General features: G+C 31.7%; 1 protein-coding gene across 1 annotated transcript in view; it reads left to right on the top strand.

Moving 5' to 3' along the window:
- The window catches only part of LOC143064455 (tRNA wybutosine-synthesizing protein 4-like), a 30,688-nt gene extending 6,450 nt beyond the window's left edge, over nucleotides 1–24,238 (top strand). The window contains exons 3-15 of the mRNA XM_076237287.1: nucleotides 4–79; nucleotides 7,563–7,646; nucleotides 7,983–8,097; nucleotides 8,831–8,978; nucleotides 9,517–9,583; nucleotides 10,263–10,385; nucleotides 11,008–11,188; nucleotides 11,654–11,905; nucleotides 14,035–14,784; nucleotides 16,417–16,514; nucleotides 16,935–17,116; nucleotides 18,610–18,739; nucleotides 21,608–24,238. Coding sequence (XP_076093402.1) covers nucleotides 4–79; nucleotides 7,563–7,646; nucleotides 7,983–8,097; nucleotides 8,831–8,978; nucleotides 9,517–9,583; nucleotides 10,263–10,385; nucleotides 11,008–11,188; nucleotides 11,654–11,905; nucleotides 14,035–14,784; nucleotides 16,417–16,514; nucleotides 16,935–17,116; nucleotides 18,610–18,739; nucleotides 21,608–21,811 — 2,410 coding nt within the window. The 3' untranslated portion in view covers nucleotides 21,812–24,238. The remainder of the gene's footprint in view (nucleotides 1–3; nucleotides 80–7,562; nucleotides 7,647–7,982; nucleotides 8,098–8,830; nucleotides 8,979–9,516; nucleotides 9,584–10,262; nucleotides 10,386–11,007; nucleotides 11,189–11,653; nucleotides 11,906–14,034; nucleotides 14,785–16,416; nucleotides 16,515–16,934; nucleotides 17,117–18,609; nucleotides 18,740–21,607) is intronic.
- Nucleotides 24,239–27,896: the final 3,658 nt, after the last annotated feature.

The following is a 27,896-nucleotide window of genomic DNA, read 5'->3' as shown; positions in this document are numbered from 1 at the left end:
CAGGGGATACTACATCCGAGCAACAGCCATAGACTTTTTACTGAAGAAATTTCTATCATCAGATTCTTCAAAGAAACAGGTAAATAGTTCCCAGATAGCATGATTTCTTTACCAGAAAAACAAAATCTGGTACTTTTAGGTGGCTTTCAGTAGTTTTGAGCACTCTTTAAGAGGGTATTATTTATTTGTTCATATGATTTATGCTTCAGTAATTGTAATTTCAGTCGTTTAAATGGGCAGTGCATTAGAATGAAATTAATTTCTCCTGGGTGTTTTCATCATATGTAGCATCAAGGGCATTAGGTTTTCCAGCTTCAAAATTATTTTCGTTGTATTTTATAGCCTTTGTATTCATTCAGCACGACACCGTCAGTCTGAGCAGTCAAATTTTCTTGTTAAATTTTAATTCTGGTTAAAGTTTATTCAGGTTTATATTTATATGTATGAATTATGTTTATTTCATATTAAATATAGAACATCGGCGTTGTTGTGCGACTATCCAATATTTTTATTATATATAGTCTTTTATGGTCTGTTTATGCAGAGTGTTTATATATACATGGATATTTGGTACATGTATTGGTTATACTTGGATATTTGGTACAAGTATTGGTTATACTTGGATATTTGGTACAAGTATTGGTTATACTTGGATATTTGGTACAAGTATTGGTTTTATGTCTACATTGATGGGTGGTTTAAACCAGGAGAATTCCAATTTAAATCAATAATATTTTTGTAAAGTGCCTTTTTACCTTTTTTTTTGTCCTGTGCATCATTTGCATTGTACAACCATTAAACCAATGTAACTTTTTAGCTCACCTGGCCCGAAGGGCCAAGTGAGCTTTTCTCACCACTTGGCGTCCGTTGTCGTCGTCGTCCGTCGTCGTCGTCGTTAACAATTTACATTTTGAACTTCTTCTAGAGAACCACTGAATGGAATGGAACCAAACATGGCATGAATGTTCCTTATGAGGTGCTGACCAAGTGTTGTTACTTTGTAGCCGATCCATCATCCAAGATGGCCGCCAGCGGGGGACTTAGTTTAACATAGGACCCTATGGGAAATGCATACAAATGACTTCTTTTAGAGAACCACTGAATGGAATGAAACCAAACATGGCATGAATGTTCCTAATGAGGTACTGACCAAGTGTTGTTACTTTGTTGCCGATCCATCATCCAAGATGGCCGCCAGCCGGGAACTTAGTTTAACATAGGACCCTATGGGAAATGCATACAAATGACTTCTTTTAGAGAACCACTGAATGGAATGAAACCAAACATAGCATGAATGTTCCTTATGGGGTGCTGACCAAGTGTTGTTACTTTGTAGCCGATCCATCATCCAAGATGGCCACCAGCGGGGGACTTAGTTTAACATAGGACCCTATGGGAAATGCATACAAATGACTTCTTCTAGAGAACCACTAAATGGAATGAAACCAAACATAGCATGAATGTTCCTTATGGAGTGCTGACCAAGTGTTGTTACTTTGTAGCCGATCCATCATCCAAGATGGCCGCCAGCGGGGGACTTAGTTTAACATAGGACCCTATGGGAAATGCATACAAATGACTTCTTCTAGAGAACCACTAAATGGAATGAAACCAAACATAGCATGAATGTTCCTTATGGAGTGCTGACCAAGTGTTGTTACTTTGTAGCCAATCCATCATCCAAGATGGCCGCCAGCGGGGGACTTAGTTTAACATAGGACCCTATGGGAAATGCATACAAATGACTTCTTTTAGAGAACCACTGAATGGAATGAAATCAAACATGGCATGAATGTTCCTAATGTGGTGCTGACCAAGTGTTGTTACTTTGTAGCCGATCCATTATCCAAGATGGACGCCAGCGGGGGACTTAGTTTAACATAGGACCCTATGGGAAATGCATACAAATGACTTCTTTTAGAGAACAACTGAATGAAATGAAACCAAACATTGCATGAATGTTCCTTATGCCGTGCTGACCATGTGTTGTTTCTTTGTAGCCCATCCATCATCCAAGATGGCTGCCAGCATGGGACTTAGTTTAACATAGGACCCTATGGGAAATGCATACAAATGACTTCTTTTAGAGAACCACTGAATGGAATGAAATCAAACATGGCATGAATGTTCCTAATGTGGTGCTGACCAAGTGTTGTTACTTTGTAGCCGATCCATTATCCAAGATGGCCGCCAGCAGGGACTTAGTTTAACATAGGACCCTATTGGAAATGCATACAAATGACTTCTTTTAGAGAACCACTGAATGGAATAAAACTAAACATTGCATGAATGTTCCTTATGAGGTGCTGACCAAGTGTTGTTACTTTGTAGCAGATCCATCATCCAAGATGGCCACCAGTAGGGGACTTAGTTTAACATAGGACCCTATGGGAAATGCATACAAATGACTTCTTTTAGAGAACCACTGAATGGAATAAAACTAAACATGGCATGAATGTTCCTTATGAGGTGCTGACCAAGTGTTGTTACTTTGTAGCCGATCCGCCATCCAAGATGGCCGCCAGTGGGGGACTTTTGAATGAAATTAAACATGTTCCTTTCCTTATCAATGAGGTTGTGTTGTCACTTTTAGCCAAATTTTATATTTTTTCATATGATTTCAAAAACCCAAGTAGAATCAGGTGAGCGATACAGGCTCTTGAGAGCCTCTAGTTTTTTTAAATTCGAGAAAAATGTATTTACCAGTTTCAGAGATATTTTCTCTGAAATATCATTTTTTGCAGTTTTTGGCTGAACATTTTTGTGAACAATGTATAAGCTAGGTTGAATACGTAAACTGCAAAAATGATAGCACAAAAAGATCTATTAACCTTTAAAATATACCAAAACTATGTCATCCTGTTGCTGCAGGGTTGGCAAAAACCCGGGTTTTATGAGTATTGCCCAGCCCAGTGGGAAATACTGGGAAAACCCAGGTTTTACTGGGTTTTAGTGGGTAATACTGGGCAATACTGGGTAATACAAAATACTGGTCTGAATTTTATAGAAGATTCAGTGATCAATCACAAATTTTATACATTTAAGATATATATAACCTTTTTTGTTTGTCTGAATTGGTTAAAACTGTAAATCATAAAGCAAAACACTTTTTTTTAAATAATTATAACTCCTATTTAGAATTAACAATTACATTTTAAGTAAGAAAAATTACATTTAAATAATGTATAAATGTACTGTCATTAATTAGTAAGTAATTATTCAGATTAGAATGCAGATTTGTTTATGTAACAATAATCAGCCCTTTCAATTCTATAAGTGTTAATGGCATGACCCCTTAGGATGTTTATTTAGCAATATGACAAATGTATGAATGTAAAACATTTGAAATTAACAATTCACTTAAACATTGAAATATTTTTTTTTTTCTTCAAAGTATGGATTATTGAAACAATGCTTGGTAATTAACAAGGTTTCCTTAAATGTGCAAATCTTGTATTCCGGCTACATAGAAGGGAATGAAATTGAACTTTTCTTTCTTTTAGAAATGACTGTCAATGGTTATCTGTATAAAAAGTATATATTTAGCTGTAATACTATGAAACTACACAAAGACTTTACTATTTTGTGTTAAAATAAGCTTAAAAAATTATATTGCCCAGTAATGCCCAGTATTCCGCAATTCTGGGAGTATTGCCCAGCCCGGGAAAACCCGGGTTTTCCCACCCGGGAATTCCCGGGCGGGTAATACTTTGCCAACCCTGTGTTGCTGAGTAATTGCCCCTGAAATACATATTTTCATTTTTTTTGCGGCTATTTTTAAAATTATGAAAAACTATAGGAGGCAGGTTAATAGTTTTAACTGTAAAAAGGATCAACATGACAAAGTCTATCTACTTTGAAAAGGAGTATGAAGTTCCGTTAGCATGGTAAGGGTCATATTTTGCCCTGAATATTAAGTCCATATTTTAAAGATTACTCGGTAAAATGTATTGAACACGTTGAATGAAAAGCCAAAATAAAAAATTGCCAGAAATAGGTCTTTTAAATGTTGCTTTTCATATAAAGCTTTAATATATTACTTCAGACTTCTCTTGAACTGAATTTTAATGTGCGTATTGTTATGCCTTTACTTTTCTACATTGGCTAGAGGTATAGGGGAGGGTTGAGATCTCATAAACCTGGCCACAATTTTGCGCCTGTCCCAAGTCAGGAGCCTCTAGCCTTTGTTAGTCTTGTATGATTTTTAATTTTAGTTTCTTGTGTATAATTCGGAGTTTAGTATGATGTCCATTATCACTGTTCTAGTATGTATACATTTTTGGAAAGATGAGAACTTGTTCTAAATCTTTACTTAGGCACTGGCCTCCCTAACAACATGACAGGTTAGCTACTGTTACTAAATGTATTCACACTGAAATATAGTTTCCTATAGTTCTCATGTATGTGCACATAATACACATACGAACTGAAAAAAGGGTATATTTTTGGAGCAGTTCATCCAAGAATATATATAACTAAGGTGGGTTGATGTGCAGGCTTTTTTTATAACATTTTGATTAGGTAATTGGGTATTGATACAATACTATAATGATTGACAACTCTCATTATCACCAAACAATCAGAGACTAATTGTAATGCCCCACCTCCTAAACTGTCAATCAATTTGAGCACATTACCTATCAACCTCAGTCTTACATAATTAGAACCTTCAATATACAACTTTAATATACAAATATTTGACCTCATAATTGAATACACAAATGTATATCATGTATATATTAGATGTTTGATATATATTTAAGGATGTTAGATTTATTTATTGCCTATTACTTTTGATCTACAATACATAAACTGATTCTGTAAATTATGTCTGAAAGATAAATGATCAATGGATTAACAAGATCTTTTTTAAAATGAAATATGAATAGAAATATGAATACATAAAAGCTATTCGACATGTTCGAGTAAGGCCTATAATTTACTTGTTAAATTTCCAATAATCATCTGTAATTAATGAACAATTACATGTTCGAGTAAGGCCTATATTTAAATACTTGATAAATTTCCAATAATCATCTGTAATTAATGAACAATTAAAAGATTAGTTCACTTGTTTTTTTTTATCATCAGGAATTAGCTTGAAACAGTATTAAAATTTTTAAACTTTTAATTAAAACAAACCTTTGTTCATTAATATATTCATCATCAATCATTATGTCTATTTTAGTCATTTGAATTTTTATTAGAAGTGAATATATATATTTGCAATCAACAAGATCAAGAAGGAATCCAAATTTTAATAAAATAAGTTTTTTGTCGAGCCTGCAACTTTTGTTGCAGAAAGCTCGACATAGGGATAGTGATGCGGCGGCGGCGGCGGCGGCGGCGTTAGCTAACTTCTTAAAAGCTTTATTTTTTAGAAGTTAGAAGACGTGTATGCTTCATACTTTGTATATAAATGCCTCATGTTACGAGCTTTCCGTCAGTCACATGTCCAATGTCCTTGACCTCATTTTCATGGTTCAGTGACTACTTGAAAAAAAAGTTCAGATTTTTTGTAATGTTAATTTCTGTCTTATTATAAGTAATTGGATAACTATATTTGGTATATGCGTACCTTGCAAGGTCCTCATGCCCGTCTGACAGTTTTCACTTGACCTCGACCTCATTTCATGGATCAGTGAACAAGGTTAAGTTTTGGTGGTCAAGTCCATATCTCAGATATTATTAGCAATAGGGCTAGTATATTCGGTGTATGGAAGGACTGTAAGGTGTACATGTCCAACTGGCAGGTGTCATTTGACCTTGACCTCATTTTCATGGTTCAGTGGTTATAGTTAAGTTTTTGTGTTTTGGTCTGTTTTTCTTACACTTTATGCAATAGGTCTTCTATATTTGGTGTATGGAATGATTGTAAGGTGTACATGTCTAACTGACAGGTGTCATCTGACCTTGACCTCATTTTCATGGTTCAGTGGTCAAAGTTAAGTTTTTGAGTTTTGGTCTATTTTTTAAATACTTTATGCATTAGGTCAACTATATTTGGTGTATGGAAATATTTTATGATCTATATGTCTGTTACGCAGGTTTTATTTGACCTTGACCTCATTTTCACGGTCCATTGCTAAGTGTTAAGTGTTTGTGTTTTGGTCTGTTTTTCTTAATTTATAAGCAATAAGTCAACTATATTTGTTGTATTGAAGAATTGTTAGCTGTACATGTCTGCCTGGCATGGTTCATCTGACCTTGACCTCATTTTCATGGTTCATTGATCAATGTTTTGTTTTTCTTGGTTAATGTTGAGTTTATGTGACAGTTGTAATAAAGCTTTATATTTAGGTCTATCAACATAATATCAATGATTAGTAAAGAAGGCGAGACATTGCAGGGTGTTCATTCTTGTTTTTAATTTGTCTATGTTGAAAAAGTCCATTTTCAATACCCTATTTGAGAAATACTTTTTATATTTGAAAAAATTTATCAAAAGGCACTCTACAACTTTTAAACTTCAATGTCATATAACCTATGTTTCAACTTACAAAATGCCCCAAAACAACATATTTAGTTTAATTTAGCTGTTGACACTTTAAAGTTCTAATAGCTGTTGGTCTAGATTTCATGTCTTACAATGATAGTTGGAAGCATTTACTAGAAGATTTTTTTATTTGCAATTGTTTGTTTTTTTTAAACATGTTCAGAATAGGCAACTTTATTTATATTAAACTGCAGTTTAAATTAAATTGTGCAAATTAAGAGACCCATAGTATTTAATTAAATGAGCTCATTATTCTCATACTGGAAAAGCACCTTTCCTCCTAAAGACCTCCTACAGACCTGCTTTTAATACAATTTTCAGCATAGTGCTTTATTAATGTTCATTTTCCCCCACCATACCTTAATATGAAAAATTTTCAAACTACTCTTCTAATCTTCCCATGAGTGATATCCATCACTTTGATTTAAGGGGCCAGCTGAAGGACGCCTCCCAGTGTGGGAGTTTCTCGCTACATTGAAGACCCATTGGTGGTCTTGGGCTGTTGTCTGCTCTATGGTTGGATGGTTGTCGCTTTGACACATTCCCCATTTCCTTTCTCAATTTTACAACTCGTATTTATAGACCAAAAGTATAGATTTTGATGAAAGTTGTCAAAATTTTCTAGATTTCAAGGCTTAGGAAACAGGCTTCATCAAATTAAATATTCAAATCAGATATATGAAATGTTACAATAAACAATTTGTCAAAGAATCTTTCTTGGCAATGCATTCATATACTATACATGTATGTTTCCAGTTTAAAAAAAAACAATGGAAATTTATATGTTTTCTTAAATTTTTCTGAATTTATGCTCAATGGTTTCAATAACCCATTCTTTCTCCTTTTGTTAGCCGAACTTTTCAATACATTCCATGAATATTTTATGCTAAAATTCCTGAATATAGTTTTAGCAGCTTTTGCTGTTATCTAAAAAAACAATTGATTCAGATTTATATATTTATTTTCAGATTTTATCATTAGGTGCAGGTTTTGATTCAGATTTATTTATCTTTTCAGATTTTACCATTAGGTGCAGGGTTTGATTCAGATTTATTTATCTTTTCAGATTTTATCATTAGGTGCAGGTTTTGATTCAGCTTACTTCAGATTAAAATCTCAAGGACTTATTGATGATGTTATGTTCTGTGAGGTAAGTGTTAAATAATAAGAAAAGAAAATCAGATTTTACAGAAACATAAGTATAATTCATAAAAACAAACTATTCTGTTTAAAGGTCAACCTTCTTGTTCTCTCTCTTAAGAGATCCTTTCACTTTCAAGTCAAGGATAAATAACCCCAAATTAGCCTAAATAATAAGAGTTACCTTAAAATTAAGAATTGAAATAGGGAATATGTCAAAGAGATAACAACCTGACCAAAGAGCAGATGACATCAGTTGATTTAACTTTCCTTTACTATTGTTTTGCATATATAAACAGTAACGAACTAATATTGTTGTGTACAACTTAAATATTTATTTTTACAGATAGATTTTTGTGACGTAGTAAAGAGAAAACACACTGTGATCAGTACAAACTCTACCCTAAATAGTTTGATACCAGGATATTTCACACAGTCAGAGAAAGAGGATCCTTTGATTGGTATGTTTTCTATACCTGTGAGTTGTCTCCCATTTTTGTAAAGAGTTGTGTCCTCTTACATGAAAAGTTTTCTTTTTGAACTATTTGAGGAGCAGGAGTGGTAAAAATTAAGGAAAATGGTTTATCAATTCATAACATAATATCTCTAATGCACTTGACAAAATCCAAAGCAAAATAACCTCCCCGTAAGCTTTTAAAATGAGATTTTGTTATATCTTTTTTATGCCCCACCTATGATAGTGGTCTGTGCCTCCGTTCGTCTGTTTGTTTGTTTGTCTGTTCGTCCCGCTTCAGGTTAAAGTTTTGGTTAAAGTTTTTGGTCAAGGTAGTTTTTGATGAAAATAAAGTCCAATCAACTTGAAACTTAGTACACATGTTCCCTATGATATGATCTTTCTAATTTTATGCCAAATCAAAGTATTGACCCCAATTTCATGGTCCACTAAACATGTAAAAGGATAGTGCGAGTGGGGCATCCGTGTTTTATGGACACATTCTTGTTTTCAAATTTCATGCAAATATTTGAAACTTTTGTCACATTTTACTCTGCCACTACTAGTCATATACGTTCTTAATATATGTATGGCAATCAGTATCACCTGGTTATGCCTTCCTCAGTTCAACATTGTAAGTTCCTTAAATATTCAGATTCAAGCTGCTTGCCAACATCATTGATTTTGGGTATAATTAATTAGCAATGGTTTTGAGTACAACTTCTTATTGTTATTTCCAGAAATAAACACAGACGGATATAAGTTGCTTGGTGTGGATCTGACCCAACATAATACATTGGAAGCCTTATTGAAAATATGTGGTATAGATTTTGATAATCCAACTTTGCTGCTATCAGAATGTGTGTTGACCTACATGACAAAAAGATGGTAAATATTATGTTGTCTTCTGATTGTTTGCTCTCAGAATGTGTATTTATACCTACATGATAAAACATGGTTAATATTATGTTGTTATCTGATTGTTTCTATCAAAATGTTTATTGGCCTGAGTGACAAAACTGATTTTTGTTTTCAAAATGTGTATAGGCTTACATGACAAAACAATGGTAAATATTATGTTGTATGATTATTGCTATCAAAATGTGCATGATGTTTATAGGCCTACATGACAAAAAAATGGTAAATATTATTTTGTCTGATTGTTTCTATCATCATTATAGAACCTCCAATATGAAATATTAGGTGTAAACAAAAGTTAGAACATTTTTTTCAACATAATTGACAAGTAAACTTTGTGTATGTATATGCTGAGTTTTCAAGATTTATGTAATTTGAACTAAACCATTTTAGTACCTGTCATTTAATCCATTAATTGTTGATGAATATCATTTCAAATCAGTTTTCCATCAGTTAAAAATCTAATGTTTTCCTACAGTACGATACATTGATTTAGTTTCTTTTCCAGTTCCTCAAATGTGATCCAGTGGGCATCTGAAACATTTACCAACTCTACTTTTGTGCTATATGAACAGGTATAGTGACTTGATGTATAAAAAAGTAGACATGGTATGAATGTCAATGAGACAACTTTCCACAAAAGACTAAATGACACAGAAATTTACAACTATAGGTCACTGTACGACCAACTATGAGCAAAGATCATACTGCATAGTCAGCTATATATCTATTTATTGAACACCATGGTATTATGTGTTGATAGTCTTTTATCATTTCTTGTCTGCAATTTGGTCAAGTTGTGAGACATTTCAAATGTTTTATTACACACATGTTTAATGTTTGGTAAATTACAAAAATTTGAAACATACAAGTTAAGGCTAGTCAGAAGTTAGATACAAATTTGATATGTTTTACTATTGGAACGTTATTCTACATCAATTGCTATAGTTGGACAAATGGTATTTAAAACTTTTGATAAATTAAAAACTCTTATAAATGAAAAAAGTTCCTGATCCAAAGATATCACTTTTTCATGTTACTGCAACATAACTTTATAATTTATATAAAAAAAATTAGGAAAATTTTATGTAAGACATGTACTATTGCTAATTTGAGTCACAGTTATATACATTTGGTTAAGGCAAAAAAATGTTAAAAAGTTCTCTGAGAATTCGTTGTCATTGGCCATTAATGGTAACACCAATACTGACTTGTTAACATTGTATTTTGCAGCAGTTATATATTTTTTTTCAGATAAACCCAAATGATTCCTTTGGATTATTTATGCAGAACCATTTCAGAACTATAGGTTCAGCTCTAAAATGTATTAATGCATTTCCAACTATGGATTCTCAGTTACAAAGATTTAAACAGTTGGTAAGTTAAAATGAAGGATTAACCAGATAAAGTAACTGTTATATTTGGTGCAAAGACAAAACTATTGTTGGAAGGGTGAAATTTTACAATAACAAGATTGTTTAAGGGTCAGATATAATAGCTACATGTATATTGCCAATTAACTGAGATTTGAAAAATTATCTGCATGTAAACATAGAAAGAATAAATGCATGTTACCTGGGGAAAAGTATGTACAGTTGTTTCTTTGCTGTTTGTAGACAAAAAAATGTTTATGATCTGAAAATAAAATGCTATCCTAACACAGAGCCTGAGATATGATGTCAGTTTCTCTGTTGAAAATTTAGATAATATATTGATCCATAATAAGTTTTGCAAATAGGTGATCTTTTCCATTACTTTGAGAAATACATAGGTCGTCAATATTTTTTATGTTCTTGTAAGTAATGTAAGTAATAGTATCAGTGCTATGATTTTGTTATTAGTTGCTCTATACATAACTATGAGAAATATTTCAACTACACCTGTAGTTCAATTCTGACATGTTTACCTGATACCTGACATTATAAGTGCAATTATCAAGTAAATTATTTATACAAATGTGTTGCATTAAGTTTAAAGTAGTTATGATTATACTTCACAGGGTTGGGAGCAGTCAGAAGCTATGGATATGAACCAATTTTATTATAACTTAGTTTCTGAAGAAGAACGAAACAGAGTGGAATGGTTAGAGCCTTTTGATGAATATGAAGAATGGCACCTGAAATGTGCACATTACATGGTGTTGTGTGCTTACAGCAAAACATGTGAATCTCTGTTGTCAGGTAAAACACACACTATATTTACACACTACGTGGTGTCATGTTCTTAATACAACAAAACATGTGAATCTCTGTTGTAAGGTAAACAGTAAAAATTCTGAACCTTATCTATATTATTGATGTAATCTGATATCTTATATTTACACACTAAATAGTGTTGTGTGCTTACAGTTAATCTTACAATCCTATGTTATTAGATATTGATGAAACTCTAGAATCTAGATTAGATCACTCTTAAGTGTTATGTGTTTCTCTGAAAACATGTGAACAATGGCTGGTTAAGTAGAAATAATACACCAAAAACGATCATCAATAGATAGTAAATTTAACTGCAAAAAATATCAGGAATACAAATATATTATTATTCAAGTATTGCTTAAACAATAAGTTTACTTTTATAGGAGATATTCAGCTATTCATTATACTTAATTGAATAATTCTGAAAGAATCAATCATTTTGTATTGTAGGTTTTACAAAAGATATCTCTGCATCTTCTAATGTCATACCATCATGTGTGATAGTAGAAGCCTTAGCTGAAATGACAAGTATCCTAAGGTTTGGTCATGCCAGTACAGTGGTCAATGGTGTCATAGTTACTGTAGCAGGATTTGGGGAGGAGTATGGTAAACATCAAAGGTTGTCATCAATTGTGGTTACAGATGCCAAAACATTCAAATCAAAGTTATTAAATCTAGATGTAGATCTTGATCAAATTGAAAGTAAGTTAAACTCTATTCCATCTTTTGGCTTTATGATGTCATAATACTAAAGTAACATGGGCCTTGGTGGCCAAGTGGTCTAAGTAGTTACTACTGTAATCACTATCCAGTCAACTTTGTGGTTGTGAGTTCGAACTCTGCTCGTGCTGGTGCACTCAACTCCAATCTTAATTGACTAGGATTGCTAGTTTTCCTATGGAAGGTCATGGTTTTCTCGGGGCACTTCAGCTTCCTCCACCAATAAAAACTGGCTGCCACAAAATAGCCCAAAAGTGGCGTTTAAACACAAAAATCAATCAATCAATACTAAAGTAACATATGTAAGTGTAGTTGTAATATGTCCACTTTATTATACACTTTGAAAGTATTTTAAAGGAGATGTGATATGATTGTCAATGAGACAACTATCCACTAGAGCACAAACGATGTTAAAGCGACTTTATGTTTGATATCAAACCATCTTTTGCCACTAAAGATTAAACTATTTCCTATCTGCATTGAAGTCCTTAACTATTTTTATTAAACATTGTTAAAGCCTTTAAAAAATGATTTTTAAGATGTTTGTAAAGTATGGGGAAATGCTTAGTTATTATAATGTTAATGCTGATATGATCTGTCACCATTTAGGACTTTTTAAGGAATAGTAAAAAAACTACTCAAACTTTTATATATCTGTCTATTTAATGAAAATTTCAAGAAATGGTTTTCAAGATTTTTCTAAAAAAAAGTACTGTTACAGGATAGGACAACATAAGTTAAAAGGTAGAGGAAACTAGACAATAATTAAGGTGGTACCTAACATCTTATAAGTTATATGGTTTGCTACTGACCACCTACAATCCATGAAGGGTTAGTAAAAATAATTAAAGAATTCAATTTTATTCACCCTCTATGGTCTGTAGGGGGTCAGTAGTGAACAGTATAACAAATTAGTCGTACGCTGGACTTTTTCTGCTGAGTTTAGCAAAATAAACAATGAAATTAAACAACATTGATAGATGACGTCACCATTAACAGTAGAAGTGACGTCATGAAGCCCCTACAGATTCATAGAGGGTCACCATGTGACTGTGTTTAACCAATCACAACGTGATAATTTACGTGCGATAATGACTTATATTAATTTGGCATGTTTAATTTGAATAGAATTTTGACAAAATGTTAACTTTGACCCTTTCACAAAAATATAAAAATTTCAAAAAATTTGAACCAACCACTTCATCAGAAACATTTCATTTGTTATAGCAGCTTGACAAACAGTAATTTTGATCAGTGAGAAGCTTGATATTTCCTTAACAACACAATGTGATTAAAATGTCAGGTGATTTTTACAGAGTTGTCTCCCTGAAGTGTTAGGTTCCACCTTAAGGACATTGGTCAATATTATCTCAGTTATATATTAAAAATACTAAGCACTTATTGACTGAAAATAATTTAGACACATATCATAGAAGTAATAGTTGTTTATTATCCATAGAGGAATAGTCAATCAACTGTTTGGACACATTTTCACTTAGATATCTACATGTGTTAACCTCAAATTGTAAATGTCCTCTACCTTTATCATTCTGCTTAAAAACAAAACTACAGATTTGTGACACTAAAAAGATATGTTGTGATAATATTTAGTTTCTATGAATTTATCAAATACATCCAACTTGTTGACATTATATCATTAATCACAACAATAAAAGAATAATTTAATTTTACTCACATGATAGATTTATAAACTGTTAATTCAGAAATTATTGCATGCATTTATTATTGTGATTTTGAAATTTTAGACTTTAACTGCAATTTGAATTTTTGCGATAATGAGAACAATCATGTTTAAATCAGGTAAAATACAAGTAAAAATGCGAGTTTAAATATTGCAATTATAAACCTGTCACCTTTTCGCAATAATAAAAACATTGCAATAATTTGTGAATTTACAGTAGTTAAGAAACAGATACAATATAAAGTTTGATGTCTGCCCATTGACCCAAAATCAATCTACTTATTTGCCTTGCCTTTGTGCAATACATGAAAAAAGGTGTGTTAAGATATTTTTTTCAAGAAAACATAATAATCTTTTCTTCGTATTAGAATGACAAAATGTGTATATAATAAATAATCTTTTATTGCAGTAGTAAGACTTCGACATACATTGTGTTCACTGAAGGATGGATCAACAATTCTTATTGGTGGAAGAATGTCACCTACTTATTCCTGTAAACAAGTTGTTCAGCTTCTGCTAAATTTTCATGATTCAAATAGAAAAGACAAGGAAGGAACTGAGACATCTTTACAAACAAAAGATAACAGCACAAATGGGACAGAAAATAGTTTTTGTAAAGGGTCTCATCAATCTACAGATTTGACACATGCAATTGTTTTAAATGGTGCATCAAGAAAAACTGAAACACCTGACTCAAATTATGAATTAGTAAATAGCAAAGACAAAAAATTAATTCAGAATAAAGATGAATCTGACAATCTGAACTGTGCACAAAAGGAAACATTAATTCTGAACTCAGATTCCAGACATTCTGATAAAAATTGTGTTAACCTTGAAAATACAAACTTAACTTCTTCACATCTCAATGCAAAATCTAATGAGACACACTCTAATAAAGTAATTATAGATAGACAAAATTCATCAGATTCCCAAATAAAGGAAAAACCAAAATGTTTATCTGATAGTTTAGACTTAGATAGCAATAAAGTAAACTCAAACTGTGATAAAAAAGACTTTGTTATTTTGGAAAACATGAACTGTGATAATAAGGAGACAAAGGACATTAAATCTGTGTCATTAACTTGTTCTGTGATAAAACAAACAGGATATATTCCAGTTCCTAGATGGCGCCACTCTGCAGTTGTCTGTCAAAAAGCTGGTATGTTTTTCAGTATTTTAATTAATGGATGACAGAGATGTTAGTGTTTAAGGGGCACTAGCTGTCAAATTCATGGTCACCGATTTGACTCAAATTCTCATATTTGATTTATAACAATGTAAAACATTTATCCAAACTATCAAAAGTCTAAAATAAACAGTTTACAGAACATGGGGAAGATAATATATAGGTTCGTTTTGTGTGTATTTTAGTCCAGACGCCATCTAATTAACTATCGATTTGACCACAGATGACCATATAAGCGATGTAAACATAAATTAAGATATGAATAGATTAAACCAACACGTGCAATTGGATTTTTACAGGTCTGTTTGATTTTATTTAATAGATTAAAAATAGATGTTTCTCATTGTTTTTAACCGTATAAGAATGATTTTATGTGCATCGAATTAGTAATCAAATGATTTACCGTAGTTTCACTTTCATTGTTGACATTCTTTTTCTTTAAATACCCAGTACACGTACAATGCATGCGTTGTCAATTTCTAGCTAGGGTTTAAATTGAAGTGCACATGAATACAGATTTAAAGAGGTGGATTCATTCACTTGCAAGTGAATAACTAATTATCAATGTTTCTTAGCGTAATTTGACAAAATTGAAACTTTTTGGCTGCTAAAAGCGAATTGTTATTTCACTATTTCACTTTCATTATTGATTGAACAGAAAAAAATCAAACTTTAGATTTTTTATATATCTCGTAGCTAGTGCCCCTTTAACATTTTGTTGATTGTATTTTCAAAGTGTCAACAAATAAATGATAACAAAAATAAGTTTTATGTTTTAAGGGAGTTTGCATCTCGATTTCAAAATAATAAGCTTTTCAAAACACTAGTTTAAATTGATATGGGATTAATAAAGGAATCAAAAGAGCAAAAAAATATATATAGGTCTATGTGCTTGTTTTCGAGATATTAGCCATTGAAATTTTGGCGGGAAAATGTTCTCTCTTGACTTTTCATGCTTTTCATAGCTTTATCATTGACAAGTTTAAGTTCTCAAAAACTATTTAAAAATAACTAAAATTTTAAAAGACTTTTACAGATGGCTTATCATTATACATGTTAAAGATTTATAAAAAGAAAAATGGGGTTCAATGGGCAAATTTTTTTGAGGCATTCAGAGGATTCTGAAAATCTGACAAAAATTCCAAACATGACAAAGAACATCCTTAAGAAACACTATGGGCTACATTAAAGTCCGCTTTTATTCTAAGGCCTGATGTTCTTTTATCACAATTTTATAAAACATTAATTCAATTATTTTTTAAGAAGGGAATGTATATAACAAAACCTATCTAGGTCAATAGACTTAGTATGTATTATATAGAAATATAACTTACATTAATGATTATTAATAAAACTTTAGTCACATCAATTTTTATCTTTAAATATTGTTGATTCATTTATTTTTTTTGGTATCAATTTCATGTATTGAGGAAAACCAACATTTTAGTGAATATTTGATTTTGTGGTTTTGCCAAAGTCTTCATGTAATCCTATAGAAAATTTAAATTCAATGTCCTCCTGTAACCATGAAATCCACAAAAATTGTATCTAACAAATAATAATGAATAATCTACAGTATGTTGAATATTTTTCATTTCTAAACAGGTAAAGAAATGATATTTGTATATGGAGGAAGGAATGAGACACGTCTGGCCTTGAACTGTGGATATTTGTTTGATCCAGATAATGGACAGTTGAGTCAAGTAAGAAATAGTCACAAATATGTGCTGACTTAAGTTTAATAGGGTTGAAATACTGTAATTTAAACAATACTTATCTTCAAATACAAGTCAAGCAAGTTACATTTTCAGAAATAATGATTCAGGAGTTATGCCCCCTGATATAGTGTTGCCATGATATGAATTATTAAACTTTACCAAGAAATTGATTACTTCAATCAACAAATATAGTTTAAGTTCAATTTTCAGCATGACAGCTTCTACTTTGTAGTAAAACTATCAACTTAAAATCAATGGTCAGTAAGGCAGATGAGAAGTTTCAGCGTGTCCACTCTTGTACTCTTTATGCAAAAAAAAATCTTTCAATTTAACAAATTATAATCTATAACCATGTACATGCATATTATCAACATGACATCTTACTTAGCTAGTTTCTATTTTAAGGTTTGTAACTCAGAATCAGAACCAGGATACAGACAATCACATACAGCCTCTATCTGGAACAATCAGGTTATCATTGCAGGGGGTCTTGACCTTCAGCTCCGACCTGTAAACAGTATTTATATGTTGGATGTAGATAACCTGGTGTGGAGAAGGTTTGATGTTACTGGAGAGTTGTTACCAAGGTATATTATACTGCATAAAAGCTGTCTTTTATTATTTGTTTATATTATACATTTATTTCTCGTGTCTGAGGGAAATATAAAGATTTATTCACCCAAGAGATATCATTTCATGAGGGCATCGCCCGAGGGAAATATGACTTTTTGAGGGTGAACAAGTTTTCATATCTCCCTAAGCCAAGGGAAAAGAATGTTTTATTCCACTGCCCATACTTTTTATTACTTCTGAACATAAGATATTGGTTATCATAATTGTTTTCTTATCTGTTTTTTTTTATATAACTTAAACACAACATAAACAATGATAATCATTACCAATTAAAAGTAAATTATTCATTTATTTCTGCTTGTTTTTGAACTGAAATAATTTTTAAAACGAAATAACTATACTATCTTTAAAAAAAATGGTAAAAAAGGAGTAGGTTCAGTAAGACCCCTTTTTGGCCCCAAAATATAGCAGTTTTACAAAATTGTTAAAATGTAAACTGTTAGTTAATTATTGGAAAGTAGAATGCTTCTGCTTCATGAATATGGGCTGTTTTTGACAATACAATGCACATATATCGGGTACAAGCATCATTAAGTCATGCTAAATAACTGAAATCTTCACAATTTTAGCATTTTAGTTAAATTTTTGATGGATTCCGTCTTAAAAGAAAGTGGCCGCATTTGTAATAAAATTGAGAATGGAAATGGGGAATGTGCCAAAGAGACAGCAACCCGACCATAGAAAAAAAAAAAAAAAACAACAGCAGAAGGTCACCAACAGGTCTTCAATTCTTAATATTGAAATGTAAGTTGTATTTGATGATAATACATAACATATATAAAGGTTGAGGATGAACACAGATGCGGCCACTTTCATTTTTGACAAAAACCATCGGAAAAGTGACATTATTTTGAATATTTGATAGATTTTTCATATGTGAGCTTGAATCGGAGCGTTTTTAATGACTAAATTAAAAATCTTTCACATAAACTAATTGAATCAACTGAAATAGACACTTAAGTGTTTAAAAAGAGTCCAACATCTTTCGTCAGATGAATTTGAAATTTGAAGCCATAATCGGCCCTTACCGGATCTACTCCTTTGTAAAACATTTACCGCGGGTAACGTCACACAAAGCAATCCCGAGGTTCAAAAGGGAATATGGAGTTTTGTTTGATGTCTTATGGGACAGTTTCAACCAATCAAATGTTGATTTCGCTATCAAAATCAACATACAGTGGAATAATACTGTTTGCTATACTTGTTGGTTAAAGGGGCATTAACTACAAGATAGATAAAGAATCTAAAGTATGATTTTATTTTTGTTCAATCAATAATGAAAGTGAAATAGTGAAATAATTATTTGCTTTTAGCAGCCAGTATGGATCAATTTTGTAAAAATAAGCTAAGAAACATTGATGGTTAATTATTCACTTGCAAGTCTTGCTTATTTGAATTCTGTACAAATTATACTAGATTACATATGGATGTTACATTTATTTAACAGATATTCACACACAGCTCAAGTCATAGATAATCTGTTAGTCTTAATTGGTGGAGTCAACTTGTGTCATCAGTCGCCAGGTGTCGCTGTCATCAATCTTTTGACAGGTGCATGTGCAGAATATGCACTTTCTGTATGTATATGTTAATTTTATATATCATGTTAAAACATTACAGTTTTCAAATTAATAGGGAATAAGCAAACCTCATCTGGTTCAGAACTTTTGTATGCCTTAACCATTGAATTGTAAAACAAGCTTGAAATAATATTTACCAAATTACCTCTTGTTAAATTTCTTCTGATATAAAGAAACAGTTTTATCAGATGAGGGGTTTAGGCTGTGATGTAGGTTTTTAAGATGTATTAGAATTCATGCATCTGTCATGCTTCAGTGACTTTCATAAATTTTACATTTTTCAAATATTTCCTGTTTTTAGTAGACCATATTAGAAATAACTTAGACTTTTAGTTCAGACTATTTATGTTTGAAATGCTAATGTGTTAGTATCTGACATGGCCTTTCTCTTTAGTCATACTCCATTTGTTCTTGGTGGTTTTGTGTTAGCATACTCACCTTCAGTGTGGGATTTGGGTTTTATTAACAACCAATTCAAACCAATGACTTTAATAAAATTTTGATTTGGTGCTTTAAGGGCATTAAGGAGTTAGAGCAAAATACTGATCATCTTTGAGTCTGGATATTGTATACTTATTTATTAGTATGGTGACATGGAGATTGTTACCTTGTAAACTAGCAAGTAAAAGGCAATCTAGTACAAAACAAGGTTCATATTCAAATTGCATTTAGGCCAACATTAAAAATATCTTTGTTTCCCCCCTTACAACTGAGGTTGTTAGGGTATGGGTAGGTAGGTAGGCAAATTATTTTATTTTAGTCCTTGATATGGTTTTCTATATTGAATTTGCACAAAATTCAACAGTTAAGGCTCAAGTCGAGAAAAGTGGGGTATTCCCTATATTCTAATTCAGTGTACACCACAGTTTTCTGGTGTTAAAAAAAACAGTATACAGAGACCTTCTTTTTTTATGCCCCACCTACGATAGTAGAGGGGCATTATGTTTTCTGGTCTGTGCGTCCGTTCGTCCGTCTGTCTGTCTGTCTGTCTGTCCGTTCGTTCGTCCGTCTGTCTGTCCTGCTTCAGGTTAAAGTTTTTGGTCAAGGTAGTTTTTGATGAAGTTGAAGTCCAATCAACTTGAAACTTAGTACACATGTTCCCTATGATATTATCTTTCTAATTTTATTGCCTAATTATATTTTTTATCCAATTTCACGGTCCATTGAACATGGAAAATGATAGTGCAAGTGGGGCATTCATGTACTTTGGACACATTCTTGTTTTTCCTATTCATTTAATTTAATGAAATCTACAAAAGCGCACATTCTACTTGTGATAACAATGCTTAATGATAGCAAAGTGTTTTTTTAGTTAAAAAATCAAGCTTATTTCAAGTCTAATTTGATGCATAACTCACAACAAAACAATTCCTTTGTTCACCAATTCATACCTTGATCATCAATTATGAGATGACAAAAAGATACATGTATGTTAATCACTTGGGAATTAAAATTCATTGAATAAAAATTTTCAATAGAAGTGAACATAATTCAGTTATGTTCAGTTACACCTGGATCATGCAGCTTGGTCAATTAATTCCTAAACAAAGATTTGTATGTTTTTTTCGAGTTCTTGAAGAAACAAGGCTTTTCTTTATATTCATGTTTTGTATTTCCTAAAATACTTTTAACAAGTATTTACGAATTCTACTGATGCAGTTATAACTTTAAAACGTGTCCTTTTGTAATTTTCATGCCATAAATTGAAAAAGGAAATCTCATTTAAACTGGGTTTTTTTTTACACCAGAAAACAGGGACGTTCCCTGAAAGCAGGGAATACATGTATCTCACATTTCCTGACTTGTGCCCAACCTGTTCAAAGACAAAGTAGATAGATTTTAAAGCACGAGTCAGACCATTTTTACTCAAAGTCTTTAAGATTTTATCCTTTAAACAGGAACAGAGGTTAGACACAAAGCAAATCAAGATGCACTCAGCGGATTGAAAGATGCTTCATTTTTTTTTATGCCCCACCTACGATAGTAGAGGGGCATTATGTTTTCTGGTCTGTGCGTCCGTTCGTTCGTCCGTCTGTCCGTTCGTTCGTCCGTCCGTCCGTCTGTCCGTCTGTCCCGCTTCAGGTTAAAGTTTTTGGTCAAGGTAGTTTTTGATGAAGTTGAAGTCCAATCGACTTCAAACTTAGTATACATGTTCCCTATGATATGATCTTTTTAATTATAATGCCAAATTAGAGGGTTAACCCCAATTTCACGGTCCACTGAACATAGAAAATGATAGTGCGAGTGGGGCATTCGTGTACTGGGGACACATTCTTGTTTTTTTTTCAAAAAAAGATCACCCTTGCAAACAAACAAATCGTGTGGGAAAGCATTTTGTTTGTTTTCCTTGATTCTGAATCATGTAGACTCTTCAATGCAAAAATACCTTGATTTAAAACGCTCGTTGACTACAGCATCGGAAAGGTATCCCCAACACCCAACGATCGTTGACTACAGCATCGGAAAGATATCACCAATAACCAACATAGCAAAAAACAAAATAGTGGACAAGAATGGCCAATAAAATTTTTCGGGTCGCGGTGATTTTACCGGGTCGGTTGTGTGAGGGGAAACAAACAATATTTTATTTTTGGCCTAAGAGTGGGGTGATCATTTTCGCCATATCTTTCCATGTTTTCTTCAGTTTATGTTCTTGTCCTGAATATACATTATTTTGCCACTGGACATCAACCAACATCCATCATCTATATATTCTAGTAAACAATCTTCAGTGTTAATATGAAGAGTTTTAAAAGTACTAACTATCTACACCAATATATAGTAAAATGACAGACGATACAGTTATTGTTTGTAAAGCTAACAAGACATATTTCTATGTTAACAACTTTTGTTTTTCTTCTCCAGGTACCAGATCCTGACTTTTTAGTATTGTTACACCAGCACCAGATCTGTTACCTTGGAGACGGGAGATTGGTTGTGATTGGAGGAGGTGGTAACTGTTTCTCTTTTGGAACTCTTCTGAATAGATCTCCATTTATTCTGGATATCAACAAATGTGTTCAGAACTTCACCCAAACTGTATGCAACAAGAATGGATTAACATCTTAAAGAATAAACATAAAACCTTGATATCTCAGAGAAATTAAAAAAATGTATTTGATTGTATGATAATGTTTTGGGTTCATGTGGGACTTAAAATTATTTATTATATTATTATTTCTGTTATCAACTGTGATATGTGTAAATGGTACATTGATGTCAGATTTTTTTCCAGGGACTTATTTGGTATTTATCTGAGGGAAAGCATGATTGGCTTGAATATACTTTTACTTCTGGGGGAAATACTACAAAAATATTTTTATATCCACCCATTTGGTAAAATTTCTATTTAATATTTATAGTCCCAAACAATAATTATAATACTAGCAACCATCTTTCATGTTTATGTTAAAACCCCTTTAATTAATTTTCTTCTAGAATTGCTACAATGGTTTCCATTTATTCACATGATGTTGCTATTTAATAATCTAAAGAAAAGATTATCATTACAGGTACTGTGGATTTATTATTATTTGTTGGATACCAATTTTCACAGATGATATGGATGCAGGGAAATCAGAAAAATGTTCCAAAAAATAACAAATCTCCCATAGAAAATCTAATACCTGAAAATGGAAGTTTACTTAATCCACAAACATTGGTAGCCATGTAAATAAATGAATCCACGAACATTGGTACCCATGTAAATAAATGAATCCACTGTAACTAGATTGCTATGAAGCATCCATAAATCAATTCAACCAATGTTTGAACCTGTTGACCTGAAAGTTCCATTACATTATGGTTTATCACACTTTTATTTGACACAGTCTACTTAAAAAGGAAGGATTTTATCCTTTATAATATAACAAAGAGTTAAATAGAGAATATGTCTTGTTGGTGTTGACCTAGTACTGATTAAAACATTTTATGAAATTCTTTTCAATTTTATCCTGTTTGAATCTGCTCATTAGAACTATATATAAGGTAACACATAAGGTTATACCTGCTAACTGTCACTATTTGTGGGAGATTTCCCCAAAGGAGGCTCCCAAATTTGAAATTTTGAAAGAGCATTTTTGTCCACAATTTTAAACAAAACAATTAATTTTACAATGACTTTAGGTTGGAAAAATATGAAGAAGGCTGAAAACAACATTAAAATGTATTTGAAGGCCCCCTTGAAGGTTTTTTATGACTATGACAGCCATCTTGCTCGCATAACCCCCATGGGCATTTTGAAAAGTTGGCAAGTATGCATAAGGTGTAGGCAAAAAAGCTCAACTTACCTTCTTTTAGATACCATTTAGAACCTATGAATATTTTTAGACTTACTGAAGACGAGTTATTTGTCATGAATACATGCCTTATTTGGTTTTAATCTTGTGCTGACTGAACCAATACACAAAACTTTCCTGTTTGATATTTTAGTATATCAAAGTTGTGAATATTCTTTTATTATATTGAATCTTTTATAATTTCTTTAATTCAGAAAAAAAAGCTGGTCATTTTGTAGTTTTTATTTCAACCATTTTTTTAAATTTTTTGTCAAGAGTTGTGTAATCTTTTAAAACGTGCAGCAGATATGAGGTTATTCTTTATAATGATTGTGAGAAAAAAAGAATGGATTGGTCTTTCTGAAATGGAGAAGTTAAAAAGTACTAATTTTTTTTTTATCCTCTCTTAATATTTTCATTGGTTATATTTATATGTTTTAGACAATTTCTTTTAAAAATATATTATTTTCTGTTTGATAAAATACCCTAGGATATAATTTCCAATACTGGTTTTCTCTTGGGCTCACATACATTAATTAAAAACATGTGCTTTGAGGACACACTACCCAGCTCACAATGTCTGAGTTCAGTGAACTGGGAAATGAGGGTTAAAATCTTACTATGTCCTGATGTTAAGAAAGTACATATTACATTAAATATATGTAATATGTTTCAAGTAGATGTGACCACAAATTCATGTTGAGCTACCTTTACCATTGTTTACCAAATGACCATTGCTTCATTGAAAGCTATCTTATCTTAAATGTGATTATGGACTGACATGAGAAACAAGACACAAACAGAATTATATACTATTGTAGACAGAGCATTATAAAGTGCTCATGTGCATTTGATAGCCACTGATGTGAAACAAGTGATGTATGTAAATCAGAAATTGTACTCTTAATATATAGCTCTACACTTACATAAGATGATCATTAAGGATTTATTAGTCAATAGTTTATAGGATTGCAGTTCATATGTCTTAAAGATTTCTTTTACTGACAATAGTAATTCTGATTACATCTTGACCATACATATATAGTATGTGAATGTGGGTACTTATTTTATTTATATATGTATACCTCATTTCACTTTAAAATACACATAATCTTAAGTGATGCAATACAAAATTTACAATAGCATAAACAGCTGTCATTAATTCTATAATTAAAAGAACAAGCATTGAGATTTTTACAATAAATGAAATGCACATCTATGCCTTCACACCTCTTTAGCTCACCTGGTCATATGTGCCAAGTTAGCGTTTGCAATCAATTGGTGTCAGTCATTGTTGTTTGGAATAGCTTCTCCCTTGACAACACAGGACCAATTGCAAACAAACTTTACCTGAATGATCCTCAAAGTATTTTAGTTACATTCTTGTCAATTTTGTTCTTCCCAATCAACCAGTATGACAACCAAAGGTAAACATAGGACATAGTAGTGAAAGCATTAATTGTCTTATATCTTGAAAACCGTAATAGATAGTGAAAATCATTCTGGTTAAAATGCTTAGTGTGTTCAGAATACACCTAGTTTTATTTTCCACCAAAACAAAATCCCTTGTTGAATAAATGAGGAATTAAATTGTTTGATGCAATGTGTCATTATGGTAAGATAGTTAGTACATGGTAAAAGTCCCATAAGATTGTCAAATTAAAATGTCAGGATAATGCTTTCAACTACACATGATGGTAATGATTTTATGAAACTTTGGTGAATTGTTAATATCTATTGTCGTATGCTCACTATTTGAGTTTTATAAATTTTAGATTTTACGTTTTGGAGTTGTGTGAATTTATTTATAAAAAAGGGGGGATTTTTAGTGTTCGTACAATGCATTGAGGGGTAAATTCAGTAAAAAATCTCCCATTGACTTTAATGCTAATCTATGTATTGAATTAAATTTATACCTGATTTAACTTTAGAAATAAGAAACTTTCATATATCAGTCGTGAAAGTACAAATGTAGCCCTATCTTTTGCAACAATAAAAACATAGGGTCATGCAGCATTTTTGGGCATTCACATGGCCTTGTTTACAAACAATGTAGATTCACACTGAATTCCTATACTGACCCCAATTACTTTTCAACCCTGTAGTAAAAAAAATTAATACAATGAGCACATGACTTCAGTTTTACACAGAAAGCTCTTCCCCAAATGGGCGGTCCTTGATGATGTATATTTATTTACTGAATTTACCCCTTGAAATTTTGGTGATTGGTTTATATCTATAAAGATAGCCTCCCTTTAGTTTTTCATGAATTTCTTATTTGACATTGATAAGTTTTTAAACCACGGGCATATCATGCTCTCTTGGCACAGCTGTTTATTTTAAATATGGTCCCAAAGGAGTTGTATACACAAGGTGTTATTTTCACAGATACTCAAAAATGTAGTCCGTTGGGTAACTCATAAAATGATCAAATCAAAATGACTACAATATGGTCAAATAAAATTTGGTGGAAAATAAAAGTAAAATGTATTTTACAGTGAACCTAACTAAAGTTTCATAGATGACATTTATATTCTAAGAATATACCGGCATACAATATTTCAAGGCAGATATATTTCAATTTTTACGAGATACATTATTATATGTTGCACCATGAATAAATCTTTCACTTGTTTAAATACTGTTTTCTACACACAGGAGTAAAGGGGGCTCGCGGGTATAAATCATTTTTTTTTAAATATAGGATTTCACTATATTTGTCTATAAATGAACTTTATCATATACTAAATAGAAAAATGAAATAAAATAATTGGGTAATTTCATTTTGGCATACATTTTTGTACAGGTACCTTTTTCTGTTGAACTAATAGGAGAAATAGAGGTAGTATCGAAATATAAAAAGAACTATATTACAGAAATTTTACAATAGTTTAGTTTGACTACAGCTTATTTGAAAAAAAGTGATAAAAAAATACAGGTCACAGATGATTTAAAAAAGATATTTCAATTTTAATGCAAAAAAAATGGCAATTTTGCAGCAAATGGAGATAATTTTGGAGCTTTTTGAATGACATATACATTTTAAAAGTCATCTGGGGCCAACATTAATTGCTTTTTTTGGTTGATTTTTGTATCATATAAAAGTAACAACTAATAAAGAAATAAATAAAATTAGTAATGAAAAAAGAATGTTTAAATTTTTGCGGAAACTTTTGTACCCCCGAGCCTCATTAAGCATTTTCAACTGATTTTTATAGTTCGTTCTTATGTTGTACTGTTATACCACTGTCTCAGGTTAGGGGAAGGGTTGGGATCCTGCTAACATGTTTAACCCGCCACATTCTGTATGTATGTGCCTGTCCTTAAGTCAGGAGCCTGTAATTCAGTGGTTGTCGTTTGTTTATGTTTTGCATATTTGTTTTTTGTTCAATTTTTACATAAATTAGGCCGTTAGTTTTCTCGTTTGAATTGTTTTACATTGTCATTTCGGGGCCTTTTATAGCTGACTATGCGGTATTGGCTTTGTTTATTGTTGTAGGCCATACAGTGACCTATAGTTGTTAATTTCTGTGTTATTTTGGTCTCTTGTGGAGAGTTGTCTCATTGGCAATCATACCACATCTTCTTTTTTTATACTCGACTCAGAACTTCCCCCCCCCCCCCCCCTATATACCTTAAAATAACCTTGTGTTATATTGAGGTTTATAGGATTATTTTTTTCTGAGACAAGTGCCTGTGTTTCTTCAGTGTGATAACATTTTACAGGAGTTCGATATTTGCTATACCATTAATCATTTAAATGCACCTTTGACTATAACACTGAAGTAATAAGAATAACTATTGTAATTTAAGAAATGATTTTCAATATCGTAGCAAGTCTGTTTCTGAGTTTAGGGACCGGTCAAAATTTATCTACACATAGGACCGGTGCAAAGTGCAGTAGGACAGATACTTTTTTCCGGAATCGCTTTTGTTGGGACATCACTTTTTTCACAGATAATATCCATAGGACACAAGTTTTTTTTCAAACGATTACTTTGAAATAATTTTTAATACATTTATAACAAAACTTAAAATAACAAGTATAATATACAATATGTAAAGATAAAAATTATTATATAAAAATTCAGATAGGCATCTTTAATTTTTTTTATAACTTTTTTCAAATCAACTTGGATTTTCATCAAACTATGCAGCTATCTTAGATATATATCAAGCTTACTGAATCCCATTTCATTTAGTTTTTTGTTGTATTGCTGTAAAATTTAAGAATTAAAGTAATCTTGGTAAAAAAAGCTAGGATTTGCAATTCGGACAAAATAGAGATAGTACACTTTATTTTTTTTAATAACTTTTTCAAATCAACTTGGATTTTCATCAAACTATGCAGCTATCTTAGATATATATTAAGCTTACTAAATCCCAGGTCATTTTGTTTTTTGTTGTTTTGCTGTAAAATTTAAGAATTAAAGTAATCTTGGTTTAAAAAAGCTAGGATTTGCAATTCGGACAAAATAGAGATAGTACACTTTAATTCTTTTTATAACTTTTTCAAATCAACTTTGATTTTCATCAAACTATGCAGCTATCTTAGATATATATCAAGCTTACTAAATCCCATTTCATTTAGTTTTTTGTTGTATTGTTATAAAATTTAAGAATTAAAGTAATCTTGGTAAAAAAAGCTAGGATTTGCAATTCGGACAAAATAGAGATAGTACACTTTAATTTTTTTAATAACTTTTTCAAATCAACTTGGATTTTCATCAAACTATGCAGCTATCTTAGATATATATTAAGCTTACTAAATCCCAGGTCATTTTGTTTTTTGTTGTATTGCTGTCAAATTCAAGAATTAAATTAATCTAGGTCAAAAAACCTAGAATTTGCAGTTCGAACAAAATAGAGATAGTACA

Source organism: Mytilus galloprovincialis, chromosome 2 (genome assembly GCF_965363235.1).
Source record: "Mytilus galloprovincialis chromosome 2, xbMytGall1.hap1.1, whole genome shotgun sequence".
In the NCBI taxonomy this organism is placed as follows: domain Eukaryota; kingdom Metazoa; phylum Mollusca; class Bivalvia; order Mytilida; family Mytilidae; genus Mytilus; species Mytilus galloprovincialis.
The sequence above is the reverse complement of the archived record's forward strand: the minus strand, read 5'-3'. Positions and strand labels throughout refer to the sequence as shown.